A 25,302-nucleotide genomic window follows, 5' to 3' on the forward strand; every position below is an offset into this window, starting at 1 on the left:
ATTATGCTCAAGATATTGTAATTGTTAAATTCTCCTAATATAGGAAACCGCTTGTACCGTAAATTATACAAGTCTGAGACTACTCCAACGGCACATGTCTGAACCTTTCTCACCGATCTCTATAGACTCTGTTACGCGCTTTTGAAGTTCCTTCTATGGTTTTAAGAAACAATAGTGTTTATATATAAGCTCATGTTTCTTTTATTTTCTTCAGAAGCTGAGGAACACATGCATACACACATAAGTTGAAAGCTTGCTTGAACCTGTTTTTGAGAACCCAGTTTCTCTTATTCTCTTGTGACTTGTGGGGTGGCTCAAAGTAGTGGTCTTTGGTGTTTTTCTATATATCCATGAATAGTTTGGTTGCGTTGTCTTCATGGGTCTGCTTTGGAGGTTTGACCATGGCAGCAAGTGAAAGTAGTGGCAGTTCTAGAGACCTTGACCAGACACCAACGTGGGCCGTTGCTGTTGTTTGCACTGTTTTCATTTTGATATCCTTTACACTTGAGAAGAGTCTTCACAAAGTGGGCACGGTATGCAATTAATGAAAATTTAAACCTTTATTTTTGTATTTATTATCGTTATTGTTAGCAGTTAGTAATAACTCTTTATTTGTGCGTTTCCCACTGAATTCCACTGTTTCTCCCTCTTTTTTATTCATTGCATTGAAACGTTACTACGCTTCTCTCAATTTATGTACCAATTAATTTAATTTGGAAATGAAATATGAAAGTAATTGTTCTTTTTTTCCCTTGCTTGTTGAGTCTTGGTCACTGGACCAGCAGAGCTGAAGCTATGATATTATGTGCGTTATCATGTGTTTGCTGTTTCCTTTTTACTCCCTGAAAAGTTTTCGTTTGACTTAATATAACAGGGTATGTCTGAGTTGCCTGACAGAATAAATAATTCTTCTAAGAGAATTAATAAGATTTTATTTATTAAAAAAATATATAATTTTTATTACAAATGTTGTAATTCTATTAATTTGTCTAAGATGAGATTATTTGCCAGTTGAAGTAATTTAGACAAAACCCTTTCTTTGATATAAAGCTTAATTGAGTTATTAGAGTACTTTTTGTTCATTATTGGAATTCAGATACAATATTTAAGTGCTAGAAATATATCAAGTTGTTTAGCACCACAAAAAAGAAATAAATCAAGTTGATGGATTGGTTTACTTTAATTTGTCGTGGCATGATGAGTGTTTATCGGGATTCTTTTGTGTACTCTGTTCCTCATCCGTTGAAAATTTTCAGTGGCTAGGACAAAAGCAAAAGAGGGCTTTGCTGGAGGCTCTAGAGAAAGTCAAGGCTGGTAAGAATTTATTTTATTGAGTTGATTTGCTTCCACTCTCTCAGCATATAATCATTTCATCATAATTTTGTTTTGTCTATTTTATTCCCTTTTTTTTTTTTTTTGTAGAGTTGATGATTTTAGGTTTCATTTCACTGCTTTTGACTTTCGGGCAGAGTTACATTGTCAAAATATGTATTCCTGCAAAGGTTGCAAACAAAATGTTGCCATGTCCATATAAATATAAGGGTGCTGACAAAGCTTCAAATAGTGAAGAGGGGCATCATAGGAAACTTCTGTCTTATGAACGTAGATATTTAGCTGCTGATACAACCTCGTTCAAATGCAGCAAGGATGTATGATTGTGTTTTCTATTTCTTTTTCATTTATTTATAAATTAATCTTGAGTTGTTTGCTGTCATTTATTCTATGTTCATTTGTTAAAACTTTTAGGTTTTTCTGAGAGCAAAACTCACATGTAGAAGTAGTTGCTGTAGATTGACATAATTATATTTAGCACTCTAACTTAACGATCTTTGACATTGTTACTGATAAAGTCATCATAATGTAAAGTTAAATTTATAAGAATTAAAATACATTTAAGTTTAATATTTTACTCATTCAAAGTGTAGATTGGCAAATAAAAAACAATTGGCTGTCAGCTAGTTTATTTTATTTATTTATTTTATATAAACTCTTGCCTTGTCCCTCAGTTTTTAAGTTTATAATGTAAGTGTGCTGTAGGGTAATAATATTTTTTAACCATGATTTTCAGTATTTATTAACAGCTTTTTAATGCACATCCTTTATGAATACCACCTCTTCTTATAGTTATTATATGGTATTTGATTTATCTAATTTATTCATGTGAGCACAATTTTTGAAAAAGTATTTTCGCTGCCTGAGTTTATTTACAATTTTATTTGATATTATCAATAGCTTCTGCCTATAATTGTTGGTGGTTACAGGGACATGAACCACTTCTATCTGTGAATGGATTGCACCAATTACACATCCTCATATTCTTCTTAGCAGTGTTTCATGTGCTTTACAGTGCCGTCACAATGCTACTTGGTAGACTGAAGGTCTGCTATGATTCTTCTATGTTTTGTAGACTAGTTCAAATTGCTTTTTTTTTTTCCTTATATCTGTTCATATTAAGTATATTGAGTTGAGTTACTAACCTCATGGATTTTTCGTTGGTGTTGGTGTTATCATAACACGGAATTAAAACGAGGTGAATGAAATTGAAAATAGGCTGAAACCACTGTATTGAACAATTAAATACTTACTTAATAAACTTAACCCATGACCAAATTAAGATAGATTAAATTTATCATGGAGAAGCTAGAGGAAAACTTCAACTGGTCTATGCACAATTAGAAATCACCATATCAAAGGAAAAAATGATTTAAATGGTAAGTAAAGAAACTATTAAATTTCCCTGGACATTTAATAAAAAATGTGAAAATTTTAGTTTGGAGAATGGCCACTTACTAAACACTTGGCTAAGAACAGTGAAGGTAACTACTAACTAGATTATTTGCTATCTGTCAAATAATGTGTGGATAAACTTGTTGGAAACCATTCTTGATAATCAAAAGTTAATATGATGGTTGAAGAATTTTCTTTCTGCAGATTCGTGGATGGAAGGCATGGGAGGAAGAGACTTTAACTCACGGGTATGAGTTTGCCAATGGTATGAGTTCCAACAATGTATATGTTTTTCTTCTTCTAGTGTAAAAGTACTAGTTCTTCATTTTATTAGTAAGTTTTATCTTTGAAATATTACTGCAGGAAACCTCATGCCTTGTATTGGGTTTTCACTTAGTGCTTATATGTGCAGATGCTTCAAGATTCAGGCTTACTCATGAAACATCATTCGTGAGAGCCCATGCTAGTAGTTTTTGGACAAGGATTTCTGTCTTCTTCTACATTGTGAGCCCCATCTTACTAATTTGGTTTTATCCCCCTCTCTTATTTTGCTAACAAAATAATGAAATATGGAAAATGTTACTTATCAAAGAATGATCAACTTTGTGTTATTCCATAATTTATATTTCTCATGCTGATTTTAACGGGATGTTGTAACATATCTTTTATTTTCCAATTTCAGGGCTGTTTTTTCAGACAGTTTTATAGGTCTGTCCGCAAGACTGATTATCAAACTTTGCGCAATGGCTTTATCACTGTGAGTCATACACTCCTTATAGAACATGTTCTTTTTTAATATTGGATTTACCTTCCTTCTATATTGACGGTGAATTTTTGTATAGGTCCACTTGGCTCCTGGAAGTAAATTTAATTTCCAAAAGTATATCAAAAGATCCTTAGAAGATGACTTCAAGGTAGTAGTGGGAGTCAGGTAACAACAGTCTACAAAATGTATTTGCAACATTATATTATGTCTTATGTATGGCATTTCCAAATATTTGAAATGTGTTCTCACACTGCTCCATTATGTTGTTGACAGTCCTGTCCTCTGGGCATCAGTTGTAGTTTTCCTGCTCATAAATGTTAATGGTGAGTAACTATATATACTCCATCCACTCTTTTTAACTAGAAACAACTACCGCTATTCTTTTAGTTGAAATAAAGATATACTTTTAGATGCAGTAATTGCTAAATTCTTTTTAAGATTTGTATTAACGAGACATTCATTCCTTACCTATACAAGTGAATGTATTCATTCATTTATTCTATGCATCGCTTATTTGCTAATTACTTTTTATTGGTCTTGATAAATGAATTATTTGTTTTTTATAAAAATGATCGGAAGGAGTATTAGGAGACTCATGGATTTTATTAAATTAGCAGTTGAAAATTCAATTAAGGATGACAATTGGTTAATTAATATTATATTACTATATAATTTTCAGGATGGCGTACTGCATTTTGGGCAGCCTTTGTTCCTGTTGTTGTAAGCATTCTGTTCTTTGTATGAAACACTCAAATTGGTTAAGATCTACAATTATTAATCATTGAATTGGTTGCAGATAATTTTGATTGTTGGAACAAAACTTCAGGCCATAATGGCAAAGATGGCTCTTGAAATCACAGAAAGACAAGCAGTTGTACAAGGAATGCCTCTTGTTCAAGGCTCAGACAAATACTTTTGGTTTGGTCGGCCCCAGTTAGTTCTTCATCTAATCCATTTTGCTTTATTCCAGGTATTCAATGGGGTTTCCTTATAGCAAAATTTAGAACAAATGTTTTGATATGGAACAGGCAATGCATATAACTCGTGAGATTTGAAGTTGAATAATGAAACTTTACCTTGATGCATGCATATCTTGAGAACTTGTCTGCATGTTCAAGCAAATCTTATTCTTTTATCGAAGTTTAAATATTTTTGTATTCAATTTGAGATAATTTGATGGGTCTTCTATTAAAAATAATGATATGAAGCTGCCTATATTAGCCTTTGTGCTTGTGAGGATTAAAATGTTTATTTTATTTATTTACTAATTGAAAGTTAGCAACTAACTGATTTTCTTCTACTTGCAGAATGCGTTCCAAATAACATATATCTTGTGGACATGGGTAGTGACCCTTCATTTTATATCATAATCTTGAATATTGAATAATGTTTTTTTCACTTTGTTTTCCTAAATAATAAAGGGTCCAATTTTTTTATCTGCAGTATTCTTTTGGGCTGAAAAACTGTTTCCGTGCTGACTACAAACTTGGAATATTGAAAGTAGCTTTAGGGTAAGCTTTGATCTGAAATTCTATCGTCCTAAAAATGCATTACGTAATTGACTTGTACCTTTATATGAATATGTATTTAACAGAGGCTATCTTTGCCTTTGAAAATAATAGTAAAATTGTAAAAGGGGGAGGATTTATAGAACCATGATTGAAGCTTTTGATAATACCATAAATTAATCTGATTAATTTTCATGGGCTTCGCAGGACTGTGATGCTATGCCTCTGCAGCTACATCACCCTTCCATTATATGCTCTTGTAACTCAGGTATGCCTACATGCTTTTTTGTTTTCTTCAACTACTTTTATTAAATATTGGGCTGGCATTAACTTAACCAAGCCCAACAATACAACAGTATTGTTTATTTAAAAAAAAAAAACGGGTTTAGACAACAAAATTTAATAAACAGGGAAACTTATGAAATGACAGAGCTCCAATATAATTACCATGCTACCAAGGCAATTAGCATAAGCCCTCCTTATGTTCTGTAAGCTATTTTAATCAAACTATTCAGCTGAATTTTTAGTAATATTTTAAATGGGTAACCATAATTTGTTAAAGTAAAACTACCATTTTTGTTACCAAAGTTTTCTTCTCTAATGTTAAGTAACTTTTATGAAAAACAAAATTATATTTTATCATAGTTTACTTCACTTTCTAACATATATAAAAGTGTATGTTAAATATTAAATTAATAAAAATTTGTTTAAAGAATATTTCAATAAAATAAAAAATAATTAAGCTGTGAACAAGTTGATTAGCTCAGTTCAAAATTCAGAATTTTTAACAAACAAAAATTCAAGTTTTAAATTTTATTCATTTAAATAAGTTTAATTTTAATTGACTATTAGGATAAATATTTTTACATTACCAATTAATTATAAAACATCGTAGACACGACTTTTAATATAATCATTAAAAGAATTAACAATTATTAATAATATAGTAATTCATGATTATAAGACAATATAAAACACTTTTTCATTACAAGTGTATTTCAATTAAATTTTTCAAATATATATATATAAACAAACTTGAACTGGTTTTGATGGCTCTATAATAAAACACTATGGTAATCACCTGCAGATGGGTTCAACGATGAAAAAAGCAGTATTTGATGATCAAACAGCGAAGGCTTTAAAGAAATGGCACATGACAGTGAAGAAGAAGAAGGGAGCAGTGAAGTTAGGAGGAAAATCCACAGCAAGAAGCGTTGATGGAAGCATCAATGGTTCCTCAGTGCATTTCGCTGGTCCCACACTACACCGTTTTAAAACTACCGGCCACTCAACCCGCTCTTCAACATATGATGATGACGATCATCATCATCATTATGAATCTGATGTTGAGTTGTCTTCCATATCACCAACAACCAACCTGCTTGTAAGAGTGGATCATGGTCTTGATGAGCAACAAGCACAAGAAGACACACACCATAACCTTAGTGAGGGTGAAACCAATAGTGAAGGTGAATTCACATTTGTCAAACCTCACCCTGTGGAAAGAACCATGATATAGAATCAAAGGTTAACTCCATTTTCAATTTGTTTTTTGTTTTTTTGGTGGGTATACGGATGTCTTTTGTCTTCTTTAGAATTTACACACACTTTCTAGATTACGGTATTTGTAAACTTTGAGATGATCACTTCTGTACATTCTTGTTCATAATTCCCTTGTGGTTATGGAAACTTTGATTACCTCTCATCAATTCCATGCTTTTAAGATTGATACTTTTGATCCATGCTTGTGCTGAAGGCTCACGAGGAGCAAATGGATGAAATAAATTTTAAGTATATAAAATATAAACTAAAGAATACTTAAGAAAAGATTGATTTAATGGATATAAAATATTATGTCACTGGTAATTAAATTAGAATGTTAAAAATTGCAGAAGTTTCAAAGTTTTAGTTTTGAAAAATTTTAAAAATTTGTTAATTGATGGGCAGTTGTTTTATGTTTGTTAATTATGTTTGGGATTGTTTTTTTTAAAAAAAAATTGATTGAAAAATAAAAGGAAAGTAATTTTATAAATGAATTATAATAAATAAAAGGAAAGAAAATTGATTTTATTTGAAATAAACTCAAATTACAAGTGTCATAAAATGAAAAAAAATTGAGAATACCCATATTTTTTTTTATGTTGATAAAGCTTAATACAGCTATATAATAATACTTTAAACATATTCGTCAGAGATCAAATTCTAAGTTGTGTATGAAAAAACTTTTTTGGGAGAAATGAAGCTTACTTTTTTAGTTTTTACATCCTTAAAGGGATTAATTCTTAACTATTAGATTAAGAAATAGCCCTACTACATTAAAAAAAAAAAACCTCAATTTTTTACATGGAGATATATTATGTATAATGAATAAAAATATAAATAACTTAATTTGATACACTGTCAATATAACTTATCATCCAATATTATGTTGATAATTCACTTAATGAATTTGATTGTATTTACAGTTATACAAAATGTTAATTAAATAATATAATAATTAAGTTACAATGCAAATTAAGCCTTGAGTTTAATTGCTATTCACTATCAATATCAAATTTTTACAAATACATCTAATTACGTCTCATTATTTTATATCTTTTATCCCATCATAATTATATTTTTTAACCAATTAAATTTAAAAATAATTTTCAGTTTTCCTTTCTCTCCTCTCACTCGACTCAGTCTACCCATGGTGTCTCCCTAATTGAGTGGAATATTGGCAGCACAGGCTCACTCTTGAAAATACCACTAGTGGTTTTTGTTTGTGTATTGAATTTTGTTGATGCTCTCTTCTAGGCAAAGTAATGAAAATGCTTTGGTGGGTAGGCTCTTAATGTTTGTTGTATATTTATGATATTTCCATTAGGTAATCATTTATTTATTTTTAGGATAAGGTGAATATAAATATTCTATATATCAATACTATTTTGAGTTAATCTTGATGAATTTGTTGTTGGGGTTGTTTTCTTTCTCCAGAGTCCATTGAATGCAAAGCACAATTTATTTGTCCTTGAAATTGCCATTATCAGTGTGCACACACTTAATTTCTTTAATTCATTATCAAAATTTTTATAATGTCTTTCACCTTTCTGTTGACTATATATTTTGGCCACGTGTTATTTATTATATCGTGCAAGAGCTTAATGGGAAAAAAGTTCAGACACAAATTATTGGCTTTATGAAAAAGAATACCAAAAAGTTCATATAAAGAGCTTTGGGTGCTACTTCTTAGTGCCTAGAAAAATTCCACAGGTATTCGTAATAAGTGTGTGGGTGTGTTTTACATAAAAAAAAGTCCATGTAGTTATTATTTTTCTATTTACATGCTTAGATATTTGTATTAAGAAAAACTAAATACCATGGATTATGTGATATGGTTGATGGGAGTGAGAAAGCTTGAGATAGGGAATTCATTGGAAAGAGGGGAAGAACCTTGGCGTTTAGCAAGGGAAGAATATAATGATTATTTAATTACTTTCAAAGATACGAGGTGATGAGATACAATTAGATTCATGTGTAAACCGACTTTACATTAATACGATTTATGAATTAAACTATATCTTTTTTCTATGTTAGCATTTTAATCAAAATTAAATTTATTAATAAAAAATCCCTATACTTTATGTGCAGTTTTGGACCTTTTGGTTGATAAATAATGCAGTGCAAAAAATATTATTTATTAATAATTTAATGTTAAATTAATTTAATTACTATATATTTTTTAATAAATAAATATTATGAGTTTATATTACGTAATAAAATCAATATGTTAAACATTTGACAAAAACATATATAATAATAATCTTAATATTTGACAATTTTAAATTGTTAATAAATAATACATTTTTAATGTCAGTACCGTGCACTAATTTTGCTCAATACAAACACACCAACCTGTCTATAATGTCTTGTAATTTATGTTGATTCTATGTCTTTCATTCACTTTTGCCATAAAAATTAGCATTAGATTCTTATCCATGAAAATTCACATTGGTGGAATCGTCTTGAGTTATCAAAGACATGACAAGAACGTCTTATTGTGTTGACATTTTGCCGAATAACATTGAAATCGATGGGAAGTGGACAATAATTTGGTATGATGAATCGTAATGATCGCACAGATTAGATATCTTCTGCATTTTGCTACATATAAATCAGGGAAATGGAAAGGGTAGAAAAGGAAAGGGAACCATAATGAAAAGATCATCTCAGCGTGCGTTGAATTTTAAACATAATTTAGAGGACAATTAATCACATTAGATATTTATATGCAAAGATTTTAAAATTCCACTTTGGGTTTACCTTAAATGGTAATCAAAAGTCTCAAGTTAAATGGAACAACACGTTAAGTAAGTTGGGGGCTAAAGCCACCAAAGAAGACATTTGGGGTGGTCAACACTTGGTAAAGCTTATGAAGAACACTGTTCCTGTAATATCATGATATGAACTTGACTTGCTTACCCATGTCATTACCTACTTCTTCATTTCCTTTGAATAAATCATTATAAAGATACATCCATGTCCACACTGTTGAATGTGCCTCACAAAAGCTTCCAAGTGGCAATTTTTAGTCAAAAAAACACAACAGAGTTGAATTACAGGCAGGACCATGTAGCTTGGTGAGATGATTCTTTGAATTATTAAATCTCGATATTTTTAGAATCAACGATGCTATTGGTAGTTTCTGTGCCAACACTTGAAAGGCTATTCTTTGCATATATGGTTTATACTTTATGCCTAGTTGGTCTTTGTTAGGATTTTGGGGGATTTCTTTCAAGCTACCAACCCTGAAGTGGATGATACCACACTTTAAAAGTAATGTTAAAAAATTAGCAAAAAAAAAAAAGTATTGTTAAAAAGATTTGATCTTTCCTTTTGTCGTTTTAATTTTGAATTATATGTAATATTGGACTTTTATTTTTGTCAATAATACTTGTATTTTTAAAATTAAATAAATTTATCTCATTTTACTATTTAAAAACTATCAAATTGTTATTTTATTTGTATTTATAATTTAAATTAATTAAATTATTATAAACCTTTTTCTAATCAATTACGAAACACGTTTTATCGTGTAAGATTATTCTAATATGATATTAAGTCTCACTAAAATTAACTATATTAAATATTTAGAAAAAAAAAACTATACCGTTTATAATAATTTTACTTGAATATAATTATTTCTAGTAAAAGATAACTGTAATTTAAAAAATAAACATTCTTTTAATCAAAATTTATCTACTAAAATATAAAATTTTACTTAGAATTTTAAAAAATATCTCAAACCTTTCCCTCTTCAAGTGTTAATCTAACATTTTATAAAATTCCTTAAATTTTATAGATAGAAAACAATAATTTAATAATTTTAGATAAAAAAAAATTGACAAAAGAACATAATTGACTTACAAATTTTGAGAAAAAAAAAAACTTATACACAATCAAAACTCATCAAAAGGGTAACTAAATCCATTAAAAACATTAAAATGATATTATTCTTTTAATTAATTCTTTAGAATTGAGAGAGAATTCTGCCTAAAATATTCCCTCACAAGCAAATAAAAAAGTTGTGGTAGAACTACTCGTAGGAAATATCTTTAAAATCAGTCTTTCATATATTTTTTTATCATAAATAACTTAAAGCCAGTTTTTACTAATCAATGCATGCATTAAACCAAAAAAAAAAAAAAAAAAAAAAAAAACTCTTAACCTTTTTATGTGATAATTGGAAAATAATTGACTTAAAACTTTTATTTTACTTCATGTTTGGGATATAGATATACCCAACACACTTTCACGAGTGACATGTCTTCTTACATCCTAAAAGGACAGCACCACCCAAGAGAGATTCATAAACTGGTGAATTGGAATAGCCCCTCTGCTTCGGAATGGGACGTTGTTTCTCCTTAAATCTCCTTCTGCCCTCCTTAGACGATAAGCCATGTTGACCTTTTTTGTCTGCTTGATCACGATACTTTATTGTTCGATCAATAATTTTCAATCTTTTTATATTTATAAACATTCTCAATTATTCAATGAAAAATCATTAGATACTTTTTTATATTTTTTAAATAATAAATACACGTACCTTTTTATTTAGAGAATGTTTATGTAGACCCTTCAACGAAAATTACGTAAGAGTTAACGAAGTTTCAACCATTATCCAATCAGGCCCTTAATACTTATTTTGTAAAACAATAAAAACATTATTAAATTATGCATGCATGTTCGACAAAAAGTGCCTACCCTTTTTCTACGAATTAGTTGCCAACATGTTCCATAATGCAAGCGAACCAAGGACTCTAGAGACACTACACTACTCTACTAAGATATTAATAAATAAATAATTTGTTTGTTGTTTTTCCTTATTGTTATATAATTTTGGTACCAACAAGGACACATGCTGAATTAACAAGGGATGCTTTTTCAGCAGCGTCACGCATCCACTGCCGAATAGAGAAAGAAGGGATCACGTTGCCTTTAGTTTTAATCTGTGTCAATCATTGATTTGAAGATTGGAACATTAACAAATATTATGAACTGAAAAAGGAGTTCAGACCTTACCCTAGGCCAGACAATGGCACATGTTTAACAAGCCCTGGTGACTCACTCATATCAAAGTAGGAAAAGCCTAAAGCCTTCAAAAGAAGCACTCTTTACTTTGGGTGCATTAAATCTTCCCCTCTTGCTCACTTTCTTTCTTGTCACTACACAATAAATTTAGTAAATTTATGGGACATTTTGATAGTACCACATGTTTAATAATTTGTTAAACTTATTGAACCCATTATGGGGACATTTTTATGTGCAATCAATTCCGATCATCATTTAAGTTTTTATTTTTTTCCCTTTGTTTCTCCCAGGAAATGGAAAAAGAATCCCTTGTATGTGAAACCGAATTTAGCTTTGAAGATGGGTTGGATGATTATTAATCTTTGGATTAGACACCTCCTTGTTCTACTTGCTAAAACAAAAACCCTGTAGTTTGAGATGAGATGATTTACATCAACTTTTCATAAAGGGAAATACTTTCCATCTGTATCAAGAATCTATGGTTTTCTAATGACGGCGACGTAAATTTCACATTTTAAAAACAAATCACGAAAAGAAAGCTTTATCTCGTGCGATCAATTGTTAAAGATTGCATTTTATTTTCAGAGTCGACATATTAATCTGTTCTCAATAAAAATGTTAGAAGATATCTATAATTAAGCTTTAAGGTAGACGTAAATATTATAGACATACGATATTATTATGTACACGCAGCGTAAATGTGTAATATCAAGGGGCCAAAACTAAGGATGATGGAAAATATATAGTACTAAATTGCTTATGTCTTCTTTTCAAGAAACACGAGAAGGGTGAGGGCCACTTGCTACTCTTGGCTATTTTAAATTATCAAACTTTTTATATTTAACTATCAATAAAGGTATGGTTGTGAGATTTGAACGCTTACAAGTTGATAACACAATCAGGCTGGCAAGATACAGCAGCGAACACGAAACTCCAAATTTAGTGGCACAGTTGCCTTCAAATAAATATTTTTTCCCTTGTCGATAATTGCTATTCATTTCCATTTGGAATTTTAAATGCCCAAGTACAGATTCGCTTTCATTAGAAGGATGATGGGTTTAAGATTCAGTTCTTGGTATTTTTAATTCTCACGTCTTTTAGCTCAGAGTATTCTCTAGAGCCCACAAAATTTTTTACTACTAGTAGTAGTTATGGTTTCTTTGATAAGGACTTGTAATTATCTGCAACATAAAATCAAACCAATTTACATTTATTCGATAACTGAGAAAAGGAAAACCGACTAAGATTTTGAACTTACCAAATCAACAAAATCAAAATAGAGATATTTTCTCAAAATGCTCTTAACAAAGTGATAAGGGTAGAAATAAAACTCTCAAGAAACTTGGAAGTGGAACAGGGCTTTGGCCGAGGCTTCGGTTATGTCCAAATTTGTCCCTTACCTCCCTCCTACCCACTTGGCCTCTCAAGGGCCCACTTTATTGTACCTACCAAACAAAGACCTCTCTCTCTTTCTCTCTCTTCTTTCTAGTCATGATCTTGACTCGAGTCTTCTCCCAACCCTTAATCCCTTATCCTCAAGCGCACTAAGCTCAATATTTTCCACTATCAAAGCCCAAACCTTCTATCAACCTGTTAATACCTACCCCAATTATTTAAGCTTCCAATTCCACCTCAAAACCCAAAACGCAAAACCAAAACCCTCTCCACTTTCTTTTCTCTCCCTTTTCACTCGCTTACTCACAAACCCATTTTCTTATTTTCTCTTCTCTCTCAACAAGATGACACGCACGCTCAGAATTCTCAAATCCGCTGACAACGCCACCGCCGTCGCGGCGGCGCCGCCGCCGGAGGCTGTGGCCCTTGAGTCAGATTTCGTGGTGATTCTCGCGGCCCTGCTCTGCGCCCTCATATGCGTGGTGGGACTCGTCGCCGTCGCGAGGTGCGCTTGGCTCCGGCGGGGCTCCGGCAACGGAAGCTCTCCTCGGCAAGCTTTGGCGAACAAGGGGCTGAAGAAGAAGGTGCTGCAGTCGCTTCCCAAGTTCGCTTACGTCGATAGCAACCCGAGCAAGTGGGTCGCGACGTCGGAATGCGCGATTTGCCTGGCGGATTTCGCCGCCGGCGACGAGATTCGGGTGCTGCCGCAGTGCGGCCACGGGTTCCACGTCGCGTGCATAGACACGTGGCTCGGGTCCCACTCGTCGTGCCCTTCATGTCGGCAGGTTCTGGCGGTGGCTCGGTGCCAGAAGTGTGGGCGGTTTCCGGCCACCGGCGGCGGAGTCACCAGAACGGCGGTGAGTGAACCCGAATTGAAGTCCAGAGAAGACGACAATGCAGCTAATAATAACAATAATAATAGCGGCGGTGTTAGTGGGAGCAGTAACATGGAACATCATCATAGCCACCAAGTTAACATTGGTGGTTTCTTGCCATGAACATAAAAGTTGTAGCTTTTGTATTTATTAGTAGTTTTTTTTAAAAAAAAACTTTTGTACTTTGTAATCACTTTAAGTTAATCAAAGAGATCGGAATTTGGGCATTTTTTTTAAACTTTATAAATCGTTGCTTATCTTGCAGAGATTAGATTAGTGTATGTAATATAATAATGTATACATTTGTGGATTTTTGCGTAAAAGGTGTAATTAATCTCAATATAAAAGTTAAAAAGTGTAAAAGAATTTGTCTATTTATTTATTTTACTCCATTGGTTATAAGTGAGAAATGATTGTGTAAGAATGAAAAGTGAGAAGCCCATGCTTTCCTTGTATCGTTGAATGATTGGAGTATTGCCTTTTTAATTATTTCAAAGGAACGAAGAGTTTATAAAAAATACAGGGAAAAAGACAAGTTTGCTTATCGTGTATATTTCTTTTATCAATCATAGAGAAGTTTATCAGAGAAAACTTAATTATCAATATTTAGTGTTATCTTTTAGAAATAATTTAAAAATACAATTTAAATTATTATCATGTAAATGAACTTTTTCCAAGAGTTAAATTTAGAAATTTACTAATTTGATATAAAACTATAATGAAATTGTTAAAACCATTGCAATGTTCAATTTGAAGATATCCAGAATATTCGAGTTGCGAATACATCATCTGTGCACAATCGCACACCCACGGTAACGCAAAGCATTGATTTTGTCGTTTTGACGAGGGTAAGTTAAGAGGTACAAGAACTGCAACGTGTATCACGTCAGATAATTTGTGAGTATTTTTTAATCATTTCCCTCTTATTTCCACTTCTATATTTCTTTAAAAGATTAAAAAATTGTGCTGTTAATTTAGAAATAACGTTGAGAATTATTTATTTGAAAATTGCATTCCTGATAAGCACAATTGCAATTCTTTAACTTTGAGTTAGTTAAGAAAAAGAAAACAATAAACTTCTAGAATAAAATATTTATAAGAAAAAAATGCTTCTTGCATAATTTTAAGATTACATTACCAAAATTTGATTATAAAATTAAAATAAATACACAGAATCCAAGATTAACATTTTTTAAAATATAAAAAATGCATATAATTAATTACGTGTGATTAACATAATTGGTATTTAAATGTATGTATCATTAACATGAATATTTTGGAGTTGAGAAGTCATGTCAAAGGCATTTAAAGCAATCACGTCTTAGGAGTAAATAAAATGCATAGTCACCAACTTGACAAACAATTTATGAAAAGGAAAGGCTGCACTTCAACCAACCAACGTTAACCAGCATCTCACTGCACTGCACTTATCCAAACAAGCAGCCAAAGCGCAGTGGTTTTCCAACTTCCTGTGTGTCTGTCCCTGCTCCACCTCTTTCTCTTTGTTTTGTTCCACATCAATACCCCATGTTGTCTTTCTTCTTTTAAATTTAAGTATAATATTGCATTTTTATGGTATGAGTTATCAAAACAAAATTTTAATTTTTATTTGAAAAACACTTCAAATTTGTCTTTATTTTCTTACTCTTTTTGTTGGGTACTAAGCGTTCCCTACTAAGTAAGTACCGATGGCATTTATGCCAATCGGTCATTCAATGGGAATCGAGTTAATCATTTTCCTTAGTCAAAGGGAATCAAATTGTAACGTTTATTATTCATCCCAAGTGCTGACCATCTTGGCTCTATAAGACTAGCACGCAACCTTCTTTCACTTGTACATCAAGCTTGATTTCCACTATCCGTGGATCCTCTGCACTGCTTCATTTTTATTACCAAAAAGAAAAATGCTTTGATGGGCCTAAATCAAAATGAAATTAAAGGGAAGAAAAGACAAAAGAGGGACATAAAGGTAGCACATGTATCCATTTTTTTTAAGGGGTTAAAAGAAAAAAAAGGTGGAGATGCCCTTTGGCAATATGGTCCTCTTTCGCATCTATCCCAATTCCCATCTACTCAAAATCTCTCTAATGGGAGACTATATAAGAGTCCGGACACACCAATGATGCCTATAGAAAGCTGATTATTGATGGCATCTCTTACTTTTCTTTTATTTTGGTGGGACATGTGTGACTCGTTAGGCCCCACACACCATTTAGCTTCCGAGGTTATCCTCTGTTCTCTCCTATTGTCAAGAGTGAATGAACAACTTTCTCCACAAAAAGTTCGAAGTTGAAACTAAGAAAAGCAATAGCCGCTATCTCCCCTTAATCCTTTGGATACTTGATTTGAGAGCACCAAGTGTGCTAGATATTATATATTATGCACCCAGTTGTCACTTTTAATTAGAGCTAATCGCCCTTCAAAATTTTGAGTAGTTTAACTTTCATCGAATTCAATTGAAAATTTTATAAATTTATATATTCTGAGATAAATTTAGACCGATCAAGTTGAAGAGACTCGTTTCGCTAACTTTACTATTAATTACACCCCTCCTCCTCTCCCAAAGCCACTCTTTAATCAAATTGTGATGAGGACTGGTTAACTTGCTGCTTTGCCTACTTTTTCGTTTTCCTACTTTTCACAAAACTTTAGTTTTAGTTAGTACATGAACGTGACTTCTTGGAACATGACATATCCGCAGGCAACTTGTTAGCTTGCATTTCATGCTACCTACAATTTCTCCTGCGAACTTACTAAACAAGTGGGGGTCAAATTTCAAACTATCTTATCCCTTTTAAGCATTCAAAGTGACTAATACCTAAATTGACGATGGAATCATGGCAGAGGCATTCTACACGCCTTCCGCAATCTTAATAAAGGCGACACTAGCACATTAAGAATACACTTATATGCGTGAAGCATAATTGGTAATTTTGCTTCTACTTCCACGCTTTAACTGTGGCTTGATGTTAAAGAATAACTTACTTCATTTAATTAAGGGAGACTAAAAGTGGAAGCACGTAAACCAGCTTACTTATCAATAAGGACTAATCAGTGGTTGAGTGTGGAAATTTGCAATTTTGTCTTATAGTAAATTGTCATTTTGGTTTGTGTGTCTTTTCAATTGCATCACGTGCTTATGTCACAGCCTATCTAGGTGTTGTTCACAGCAATACCAACTTGTTAAGTGCTATGAACATGCTCAAGGCATCTTTTATATAATATGTCCTTTTTGCTCCACAAAATATGAGCTACTATACAGCTATGTATAGGACAAGATAAACTAGTCCTTGAATCATGTTCAGATTTTCTGGAGCATTCAAGAGTAGGACAAAATGGAAGGATAAATGAACACCTGATGCTTGAGCAGGACCAAGTGGTGCTTGTATAAGAGTATTAAGAATGGCATTCTTCAATTACCCTTCCTTACATTATAATTGAACCTCTAGCCAGCTTTACAGCCATTTCCCTTCTTTGAAAGTTAGGCATCAATCTTATGCTTGCATGCATATTCCTAAAGTGATATATATTTAAGAAAATATATATTTAGTTCTTACGATTAAAACTCATTTATAAATTAGTTTTTATATATAATAAAAAAATGTACATTTTAATATATATATATATATATATATATATTCCATTGTGTTTTAATCTTTATTGTTATAACACCATTAATAAAAATTATTGTTTTCTAACGATATTATAATATTAAGGAAGAAGTAAACTCTAATAAAATACTCATGTAAAAATTAAAATATAAGTTTTTCAGGTACAAGAATGAAAATTATTAAAAGCAAATGTATACTTCCAACTTATGATTTATCATTCTTCAAATAAGTCACTCTCGTGGAAGAAAACCAAGACACTTGTTGATCACAATTATGACTCATTAATACATAAAACAGAACATTGTCAAAGCAAAATATCAGAGCAATGTGAAACAAGTCATATTATATTTAAAACAGCTATGGAAGGTCTACATTTGTCAAAACTGGCATAAGAAGCCCGTGAATTAATAAACCCGATACTGTGCTCAGTGCATCATTCCAAGCAGGAGGTTCCTTGATGGTTCTTCATCCCCCAATAAACTAGTTTCTTCAGATTCAGATATTCCATATTCAGCGAACTCCGAATAAGGATCAATCGCGGAATCTTCAAGCTCCAGCAATCATCTTCAGTGTTCAGCATGAATTGGATGACCTGGAATTAGGTCCACTTTATTTCTAACACATAATATCTCAAAAGTTTTAAATATGAGTGCATAATACCCAACCTTGAACTGCAGTTAGGGAAGATAGCTGCACATGATGAGAAAAAATAAAGGTACATTATATGAAATGTCACTGCCAATATTCTGCTCACAACATTCCTGATGTTAAATAATTAACAATATAACAAATTAAAGAAGAGTTAAGTGAAGAATGCCGGCATCACTCATTTCAAAAACCATTACCGAAGCATCTAACTGTTGAAATAATGGCAGGTTTCCAACAGAAAATTCATCCTGAAGATTAGCCAGCCATCCATAAAGAAACATCAACAGTATAATACTTAGTGGTGCAAATATTCCAACTGTTCATTCCATCAAAGGCGCACTAAGGAGGGGAATCAATCACTTGGAGAAAATGATTCATGATAACTGGTAAGCATATCCATAGACATTTAGTTCAGATGTTGGACCATAAGCATCTTCAACATCAAATAAAATTTAGCATATGAAACACCAAATCAGAAATAATAATAGAAGTAACATGGCATGAAAGTGAATGAACACGGGTACCAAGTGCATTATACTTGGACAGCTTGGTTAAAATCCATACATGAAAAGAAACTTTTATCGAAACTATCACAAGAAAAATATCCCTTTATGATGAAAATGTGATTTTAAACCAAATTTTAAAGCTTAAACAAGAGCAACCAGGCTTAATGGAACAATAACCAAAAGGGAAAATTTGCAAAATACTAAACTAAAAACCTGAGCGTTCAGTAAAACCCAACTAACTTTTTCACATTTGGAGAAAACCCATTTGAAAATCTGGGATTGACACAAATTCATGAGTAACTTAATAGATAGGATCGTACGTTCCGATTATGAAGATGGCGGGTCGATCCCCCAGAGGAATCGGGATTTTGGTGATTGATTATCATTCATTATCAGTTGCAAGCTTCGATTTTGGTCTTTATCAAACGATTGATTTTCGATTAGAATGTTTCTGAAAACCCTAATGCTTTATTTTTGTCTCGATCATGGTGGTCGTCCTCTCCGTCGGGGTGCAGCCAGCAGGGATCTGCTATAATGGCCATGTTCGCTACCTGGCTACCAATCCTGTTGAGCCACGTCGTTCCTTATGAGTATTCTAAAAGACTAAAAGGTCAAGATATTTTTTAATGAAGAAAGGTAGTTTCATTATATATAGTATTGCATGTAATTTTTTTTTAAAAATATATCCCGCAATATAATAAATAAATAAATAAATGTTATTAAAAATTACATTAAAATATTTTAAAAATTATGTAAAAAATATATATTAATATTTTTATTTAAAAAGTTTAATTTATTTACTAGTGGTGTCAGCTTGGTTAGAATTAATGGGTTTGGTAAAAAAAAAAAAACAAAAGAGAGTGAATCATTCACCAATAAAAGTTTTTAGGATTTCCTGAATCAGTCTATAAAAAATTTTAAACGAAAACATTGTGTTACTATTTCTTACGAATGAAACTTAGATGTAATCTTTTAAAAATTTTAATATTATTTTTAATTAAAATGAAAATTTTATGTAGGTAATTAACACAATAAAGGTTAGTATTAAATGTTATGCAGTAATTATTAAAGTAAAACTTTAATTTTAATTAAATAATATTATTTAAAAAGTTAACATATTGAATCTAAATTTTGTCTTTTTAATGGCTTCTTGCCATCAAAATAAATAATTAATTAGAATTACAGACCAAACAATTGCAGAAGTGTTAGCAAATAGAATTAGATTGGTTTAAAGAAGAAAAAGTTTTCTAATCTAGTGTTATCAGTTTAGTTTTAAATTTAATTCAAATTAGAGCATCTCTAACCCAAAAATAATTGGAATTGTGTAATAATACTTTTTATAATCTTACAAAATCTTTATTGCAAAATGCCATTTTCTTCATTTATATATCTTGACCAAGTATCAATGCCTTTATTGCAATAGGGTTTAGGATTGTGATTGTGTTTGGGTTTTATATAGGATTCCACTGTTTGTACTATAAGAACCCGAAAGCCTTCTAACCCAAAAAAAGAAAGAACTTGAACCTTCGACATCGATTTTTCGGCGCAGGGCATTGGAAATGGATAAACAATACCCACTGTACCAATTGCCATGTATAAAATGGATTATTAGTGAAATTTTTGGATGAAAATGGAGTTTTTTCAGAAGTTAGTGTTACCTAAACTTATGCATTCAAACCATTCTCATAATAAAAATACCGCAATCCAGTTCTTGTATGAGGCAATTAGGTTAATGTATCAGCGTTAGAGTAGAGTTCTTAGAGTTGGATATAATTAATTTTAAAATAATAAAAGAAAAATTATAAAATGTCATTTTTAAAATGCAGAGGAATTTTGATTGTGGGATCTGACAACACTAGTGAAATCAAACCTTATAAATATTAAAAACATTTACTTGCATTATACAAAAATTTTACTCATCAAATGCATTCAGGTTGTGTAACTTATCACCTGTAAAGATTGTAAATGAATGTGGATCAAAGTAGAAAACACAAAAGAGAGACATCATTATAGAAAACACAACCATTATGGTGACAACTGGTAGGTGCTCAGAATGAAAGATAAAAGAATATAATACTCTAAACATGAATCAAATTATGTATAAATAAATTACTAGATTCTAATAATTTCTCCTAAAGCACAAAAACGAAACTCGCCAAACATTTTCAGTCTTCCACCAAATCTTCTCAACTCATTTTATGAGGAATCAAAACCAACAAAACTTAAAAATTTATGGATGATCGACGCTGCTTCTCCTCATGATGATGATCATATCACTATTCACGGAGACTTCAGCCTTTTATTCCCATTGTGGCAGGATCAGTACCACCAATAGCAAAAAATTCAATTATAACTTCTAAAGGCATGCCTTTTGTTTCAGGAACTTTCATGTAGACAAATATCCATGAAATGATGCAGCCAACAACGAATAATGCAAAGACACCGGTGAGGCCCAGAAGCTGGAGCAAGTAGGGGAATATTAAAGTGACAATCAAGGTGCAAACCCAATATGTGAGGGAAGTCAGGGAAATGCAGATTCCACGAACACTTGTTGGAAAGATTTCTGCACATACGATATTGGGAATCACACCGAAGCCCATGCAGAAGACACTTTCATAGACCACAACACTAACTGCAGTGATTGCTGCATTGATGACAGAATTGATGTGGAAAAACTGCCGGATTACTAGTACCAGGAGACAAACTATCAAAACTGGTACTGTGTACAGCATGATTGACCTGCCATGAGAAAACATACGATGTCATTGTCACCAATTTTGTTATTTGAGTTAGGTAACTATGCATAGGCATATATACAAGAAACTTAGAGAGTTAAGCGAAGCTTGCACTACTAGGACACCATCTACATTACAAAAGTGTATCCTATCAAATGGCAACAACAATAATACAACAAAATAAAAAAAAAAGAGTAAGAAATAATTGTGACTGTAGAAATTGAACAGCCTTGTAGTAATTATAATGCTGTAAAATGGGTGGCTAAGACTGCATAAATAAAATTCAGGCCAAGTCATAGTTTAAACATACCTCCTGCCAGCGATATCCATTAGTCTTATGGCAATAGCTATACAAGGAAGCATACAGAATGTTGTAATGACATTTACAAGAAAAGAACAAGATGTTGAACTAATGCCCAAATTTGACAAAAGAGCCCCTACTCCTGCCTGCTCAAGAATCTGGGGAGCGTAGTATAGAAATCCATTTATGCCGGCAGCCTGCAATATATATTAGATTTTCAGAATCAGAGGGGATGCAGCTAGAGTGTATATACAAGTGTTCATCACAAATATCCTATGCTTCAGTGAATTTTAAATTGTGAGGAAAAGAACGCCTAGAAACATTATGTACATAGCATATAGCCAAGAATTTTGTCAAAAATGTCAGAAAGATGAGATGAGGAAAAAGAAAGGAGAGCACAGGGCAAAAGAACAAAAAGGCTTGTTTAGTTTGGGAAGACATTTTTTGCTTTTATTTCCTGCTTTTCAACAACAAACAAAAATGTTACAGTGATTTCATTTAGTTTCATGTTTTTAAAGATTTGCCCAGCAAATGGTTGTAATTATTAGTAAAAAGAGAACATATAAAAAGAAATGTTTTCTCAAAGCAAACAAGCCCTACGATTCTTGGGGCATTGTTGTGTAGAGCAACAGCAAAGTAGATAGTAAATTTGTATATTAAAGGATAGGATAGGATACCGCTTCCAATCTTGAGTTAAAGTGGGTAAAATAAAGATAACATTTGAAGAGGATTAGTAATTGTAAATGATCGTATCAACACATACTAAGCTCATCACTATTTATCTTCACAACTAATAATCCTCTATGACATTGAGACTGATAAATATATAAAAAAAAACAACTTCCTCATAAGGTATTGATCTTCATAACATAATTCAAAACCCTGATAACCATCAAATTTTAAGAATGCATGGGATATCAACCATAACAGGATACAGTTCAGTCAACAGAAATGATGCAATACGAATACAATGCCAACTAATTGTACCTGCTGAAGAATTTGAAGTCCTATTCCAACAATCAATGCACGCTTGACTCCTGGTTCCAGCAGAGCTTTCCACTTTGGACCTTTTGCAGCAACTTCTGGCATATGCAACATATCTTGAGTACCTAGAACTGACTGGCTAACAAGAGCAGCAGCCTGATAAGCTTCACCGCCATCTATAGGTATGTCATAGCCAGAAGTTGAAACAAATGAAACATGTTGAGATTGAGACATTGTAGCAGGGTCTGCGTGCAAATAAACCCTTTGGAGTCCTTCTCTTTTCCCAGCACCATCAGCTGATTTATAAACCAATTGCCAACCTCCACCAATGTTTGTGTTTTTAGGTGTTTCAACAGCATTCCCATGGACCAAACTACTATTACTTCTCAGGCTGCTAGTGCTCCTCATACCTAACATGTCCTTGGATCCATGAGCCCTATCCTTCTCACCGGCACCACCTTGAAACGACATTAGTGGAGCGTGCAAGTTGTCACTGGTACCAAAGGGGCTGGACTCTGGATCTCCTGTACTGAAGATACTGTTGGCATGATGAATTAGCATACTGCGTGAACCTCCACCATCAGGGAGAGTATTCTCATGCAAACTTCCAAAGAGATTGACAATAGGATCCTTAAGACCAGCACCAGCGAGCGTTCCAAAGCTTCCTTGCTGAGACAACATACTACGGGATATCATGCTACCTTGTCCATTCACCGGTTGAGCAACCATTGTAACTCCCTCATTGGGACCATACAACTTTATATAATCTTTCCCTGCTTCCTGGTTAACAAGAAGCTCACTAGCCGGAGCTACTACATACTCTTCTATAGAAGTGGCTTCACCCCCAGGGCTTAGACCCTCTGCCAGCAAAGCCAATTCCCCTACACATCAAAGTTCACTCCTAATCAGTAGACAAGTATAATTCAACAAAATATAAAACAACCAACAATAACTGCAAATTCAGCATCACCTGAAACATCGTCAACACCACGAAGCCTTTTCAGAACCTTTTCAGCCTCAAGCAATCTACCTTTGCTAACAAGCCACCTAGGAGATTCAGGCAAGTAAAACACAGCCAGCAAAAAATAAGCCACAGAAGGAATAGAAATAACTCCAAGCATGACTCTCCAACTTGGCGAATAGGTCAACGACATTGAGAACACCAAGATGTAAGCTAAAAACATTCCACCAGAAGATGCAAACTGTGTGAAAGTGTTCAATTGGCCCCTGATATCAGCTGGTGCCACCTCAGATATGTAAAGAGGAGTAAGAGAATAAGCAAGACAACATGCAACCCCATCCAATATCCTCGACACCAGAACAACAGTGACATTAGGAGCCCACAACATTACCAAACCACTAAGGAAATACATAATCGAAGATGTTATCAACATAGGACGTCTTCCAACCAAATCAGAAACTGTCCCAGAGAAAATTGTCACAACAGTACCAGTTATAAATGACATAGACACGATTAGCCCTTCAAGTGTAGGATTAGTGTCCAAGTTGAATTCCTGCTTGATGTAGGTCATACCCGCTGCAGAAGGGTAACAACGTGTTTGTTTAATCTTAGTATGAAATTTAACACACTTATTGCAACATTATCAACCATTATCTTTTTTTTGTAATTGGGGTAAACATTTTAGCTTCATGTTCTCAAACCATAAAACACTAGAAATAAAACAGTACTTGAGAGAATAAATGATCAATTACAGAGAGTTATGATCATACATAACTCAAAAAGCACTAGACACAACATAAGTAGACGAAAAAGGAGGAAGAGATAAAATAATAAAAATAAAATAGAAAACAAACCTGCAATTGTTGAACTATCCCATCCCATGAGCAAATTCCCAAGGGTAGCAGCAATTGCAACAATCACAACCTCCATCATTTTCTCAACACCCCTTTAATCTCCTAGAAAAAAAAAGCCAAAATCCAAACTCGATCACTTGCACCCAAGTTGAAAACTTTGGAACTGATTTTAGATCTTCATGTGGAATATGAAAATCTAGACCAAGTGGGTAATCAGTGTTGGCAATATTATAAGTGATGGAAGAGTTAAAAGAACGGCACTGTACATGTTGGACTGTTGGTTTCAGATGGGTACGGTTTGCATCAATATGTCGGGAAATTTGTTTTTCCCCTTTTTTCTAAATCCAAGAAATATCTGACTCAGACTTAGCTGTACGAGGGAAATTTACATTTTAATAATTATTATTTATCATCACATGATAACATTAAACATTAATTAATTAAAAAGTCAAAAGAATGATCCAATCCATTTTTTCTATGGAGGATTTTGCTTCCATTTCGTGACAACCACGTGAAAATGAATTGTATCTGTGATTGCTGTGACTGAGATGTCGCCACGATTGCATTTCCCACGATTGTGATTAGCATTTAAATTGACACAGTAAGGGATGAGACAAAGTACTAAAATAGCTTCTATATGTGATGAATGCGTTTATATTATATCATAAAATATAACTAATTTAATTATTAATTTGTTATATTTTGAAAACAATATATTTTATATCTCTTTCTATTTAAATTATTTGTGTGCCTTTTTTTTTCCTTTCCTCGTTGTGCCCACTGCCAAAAAATAAATGAAATGATTTGTGTGCCAGCCAGCATCCATTAAACATTACTTCACCCTATTCCTTTGAGTTGATT

The 25,302-nt window shown here is 32.6% G+C and overlaps 3 protein-coding genes across 7 annotated transcripts; 2 read left to right on the forward strand and 1 right to left on the reverse strand.

Annotated features, from left to right (window-relative positions):
* LOC113868435 (MLO-like protein 10) lies at nt 1-6,738 on the forward strand. Of its 5 annotated transcripts, none has more exons than XM_027504014.1 (16): nt 54-96; nt 215-533; nt 1,257-1,314; nt 1,470-1,649; nt 2,262-2,378; nt 2,932-2,992; nt 3,140-3,231; nt 3,410-3,484; nt 3,570-3,658; nt 3,767-3,816; nt 4,173-4,213; nt 4,290-4,463; nt 4,801-4,836; nt 4,937-5,004; nt 5,209-5,269; nt 6,089-6,703. In XM_027504014.1, the coding sequence occupies exons 4-16, from the start codon at nt 1,515-1,517 to the stop codon at nt 6,518-6,520; spliced, it is 1,431 nt and encodes a 476-aa protein (XP_027359815.1). In that variant the 5' UTR covers nt 54-96; nt 215-533; nt 1,257-1,314; nt 1,470-1,514; the 3' UTR covers nt 6,521-6,703. The 5 variants fall into 5 exon arrangements, with proteins under 5 accessions (XP_027359811.1, XP_027359815.1, XP_027359812.1 ...); XM_027504011.1 differs by having other exon boundaries at nt 66-96; nt 1,423-1,649; nt 6,089-6,738; XM_027504010.1 differs by having other exon boundaries at nt 1-533; nt 1,423-1,649; nt 6,089-6,738.
* Nucleotides 6,739-13,170: 6,432 nt separating this feature from the next.
* Nucleotides 13,171-14,219, forward strand: LOC113869606 (RING-H2 finger protein ATL8-like). Its single transcript, XM_027506025.1, has one exon. It carries the CDS (start codon nt 13,311-13,313, stop codon nt 13,962-13,964), a length of 654 nt encoding a protein of 217 aa, XP_027361826.1. The 5' UTR covers nt 13,171-13,310; the 3' UTR covers nt 13,965-14,219.
* Nucleotides 14,220-20,546: 6,327 nt separating this feature from the next.
* LOC113868475 (monosaccharide-sensing protein 2-like) lies at nt 20,547-24,751 on the reverse strand. The gene is made up of 6 exons (XM_027504087.1): nt 24,708-24,751; nt 24,442-24,543; nt 23,597-24,163; nt 22,630-23,507; nt 21,652-21,839; nt 20,547-21,345 (listed from the first exon to the last, which is right to left on the reverse strand). Exons 2-6 carry the CDS (start codon nt 24,518-24,520, stop codon nt 20,898-20,900), a joined length of 2,160 nt encoding a protein of 719 aa, XP_027359888.1. The 5' UTR covers nt 24,521-24,543; nt 24,708-24,751; the 3' UTR covers nt 20,547-20,897.
* Between the last annotated feature and the right edge of the window lie 551 nt (nt 24,752-25,302).

This window comes from Abrus precatorius, unplaced genomic scaffold (genome assembly GCF_003935025.1).
Source record: "Abrus precatorius isolate BTA unplaced genomic scaffold, Abrus_2018 Scaffold6, whole genome shotgun sequence".
Classification (NCBI taxonomy): domain Eukaryota; kingdom Viridiplantae; phylum Streptophyta; class Magnoliopsida; order Fabales; family Fabaceae; genus Abrus; species Abrus precatorius.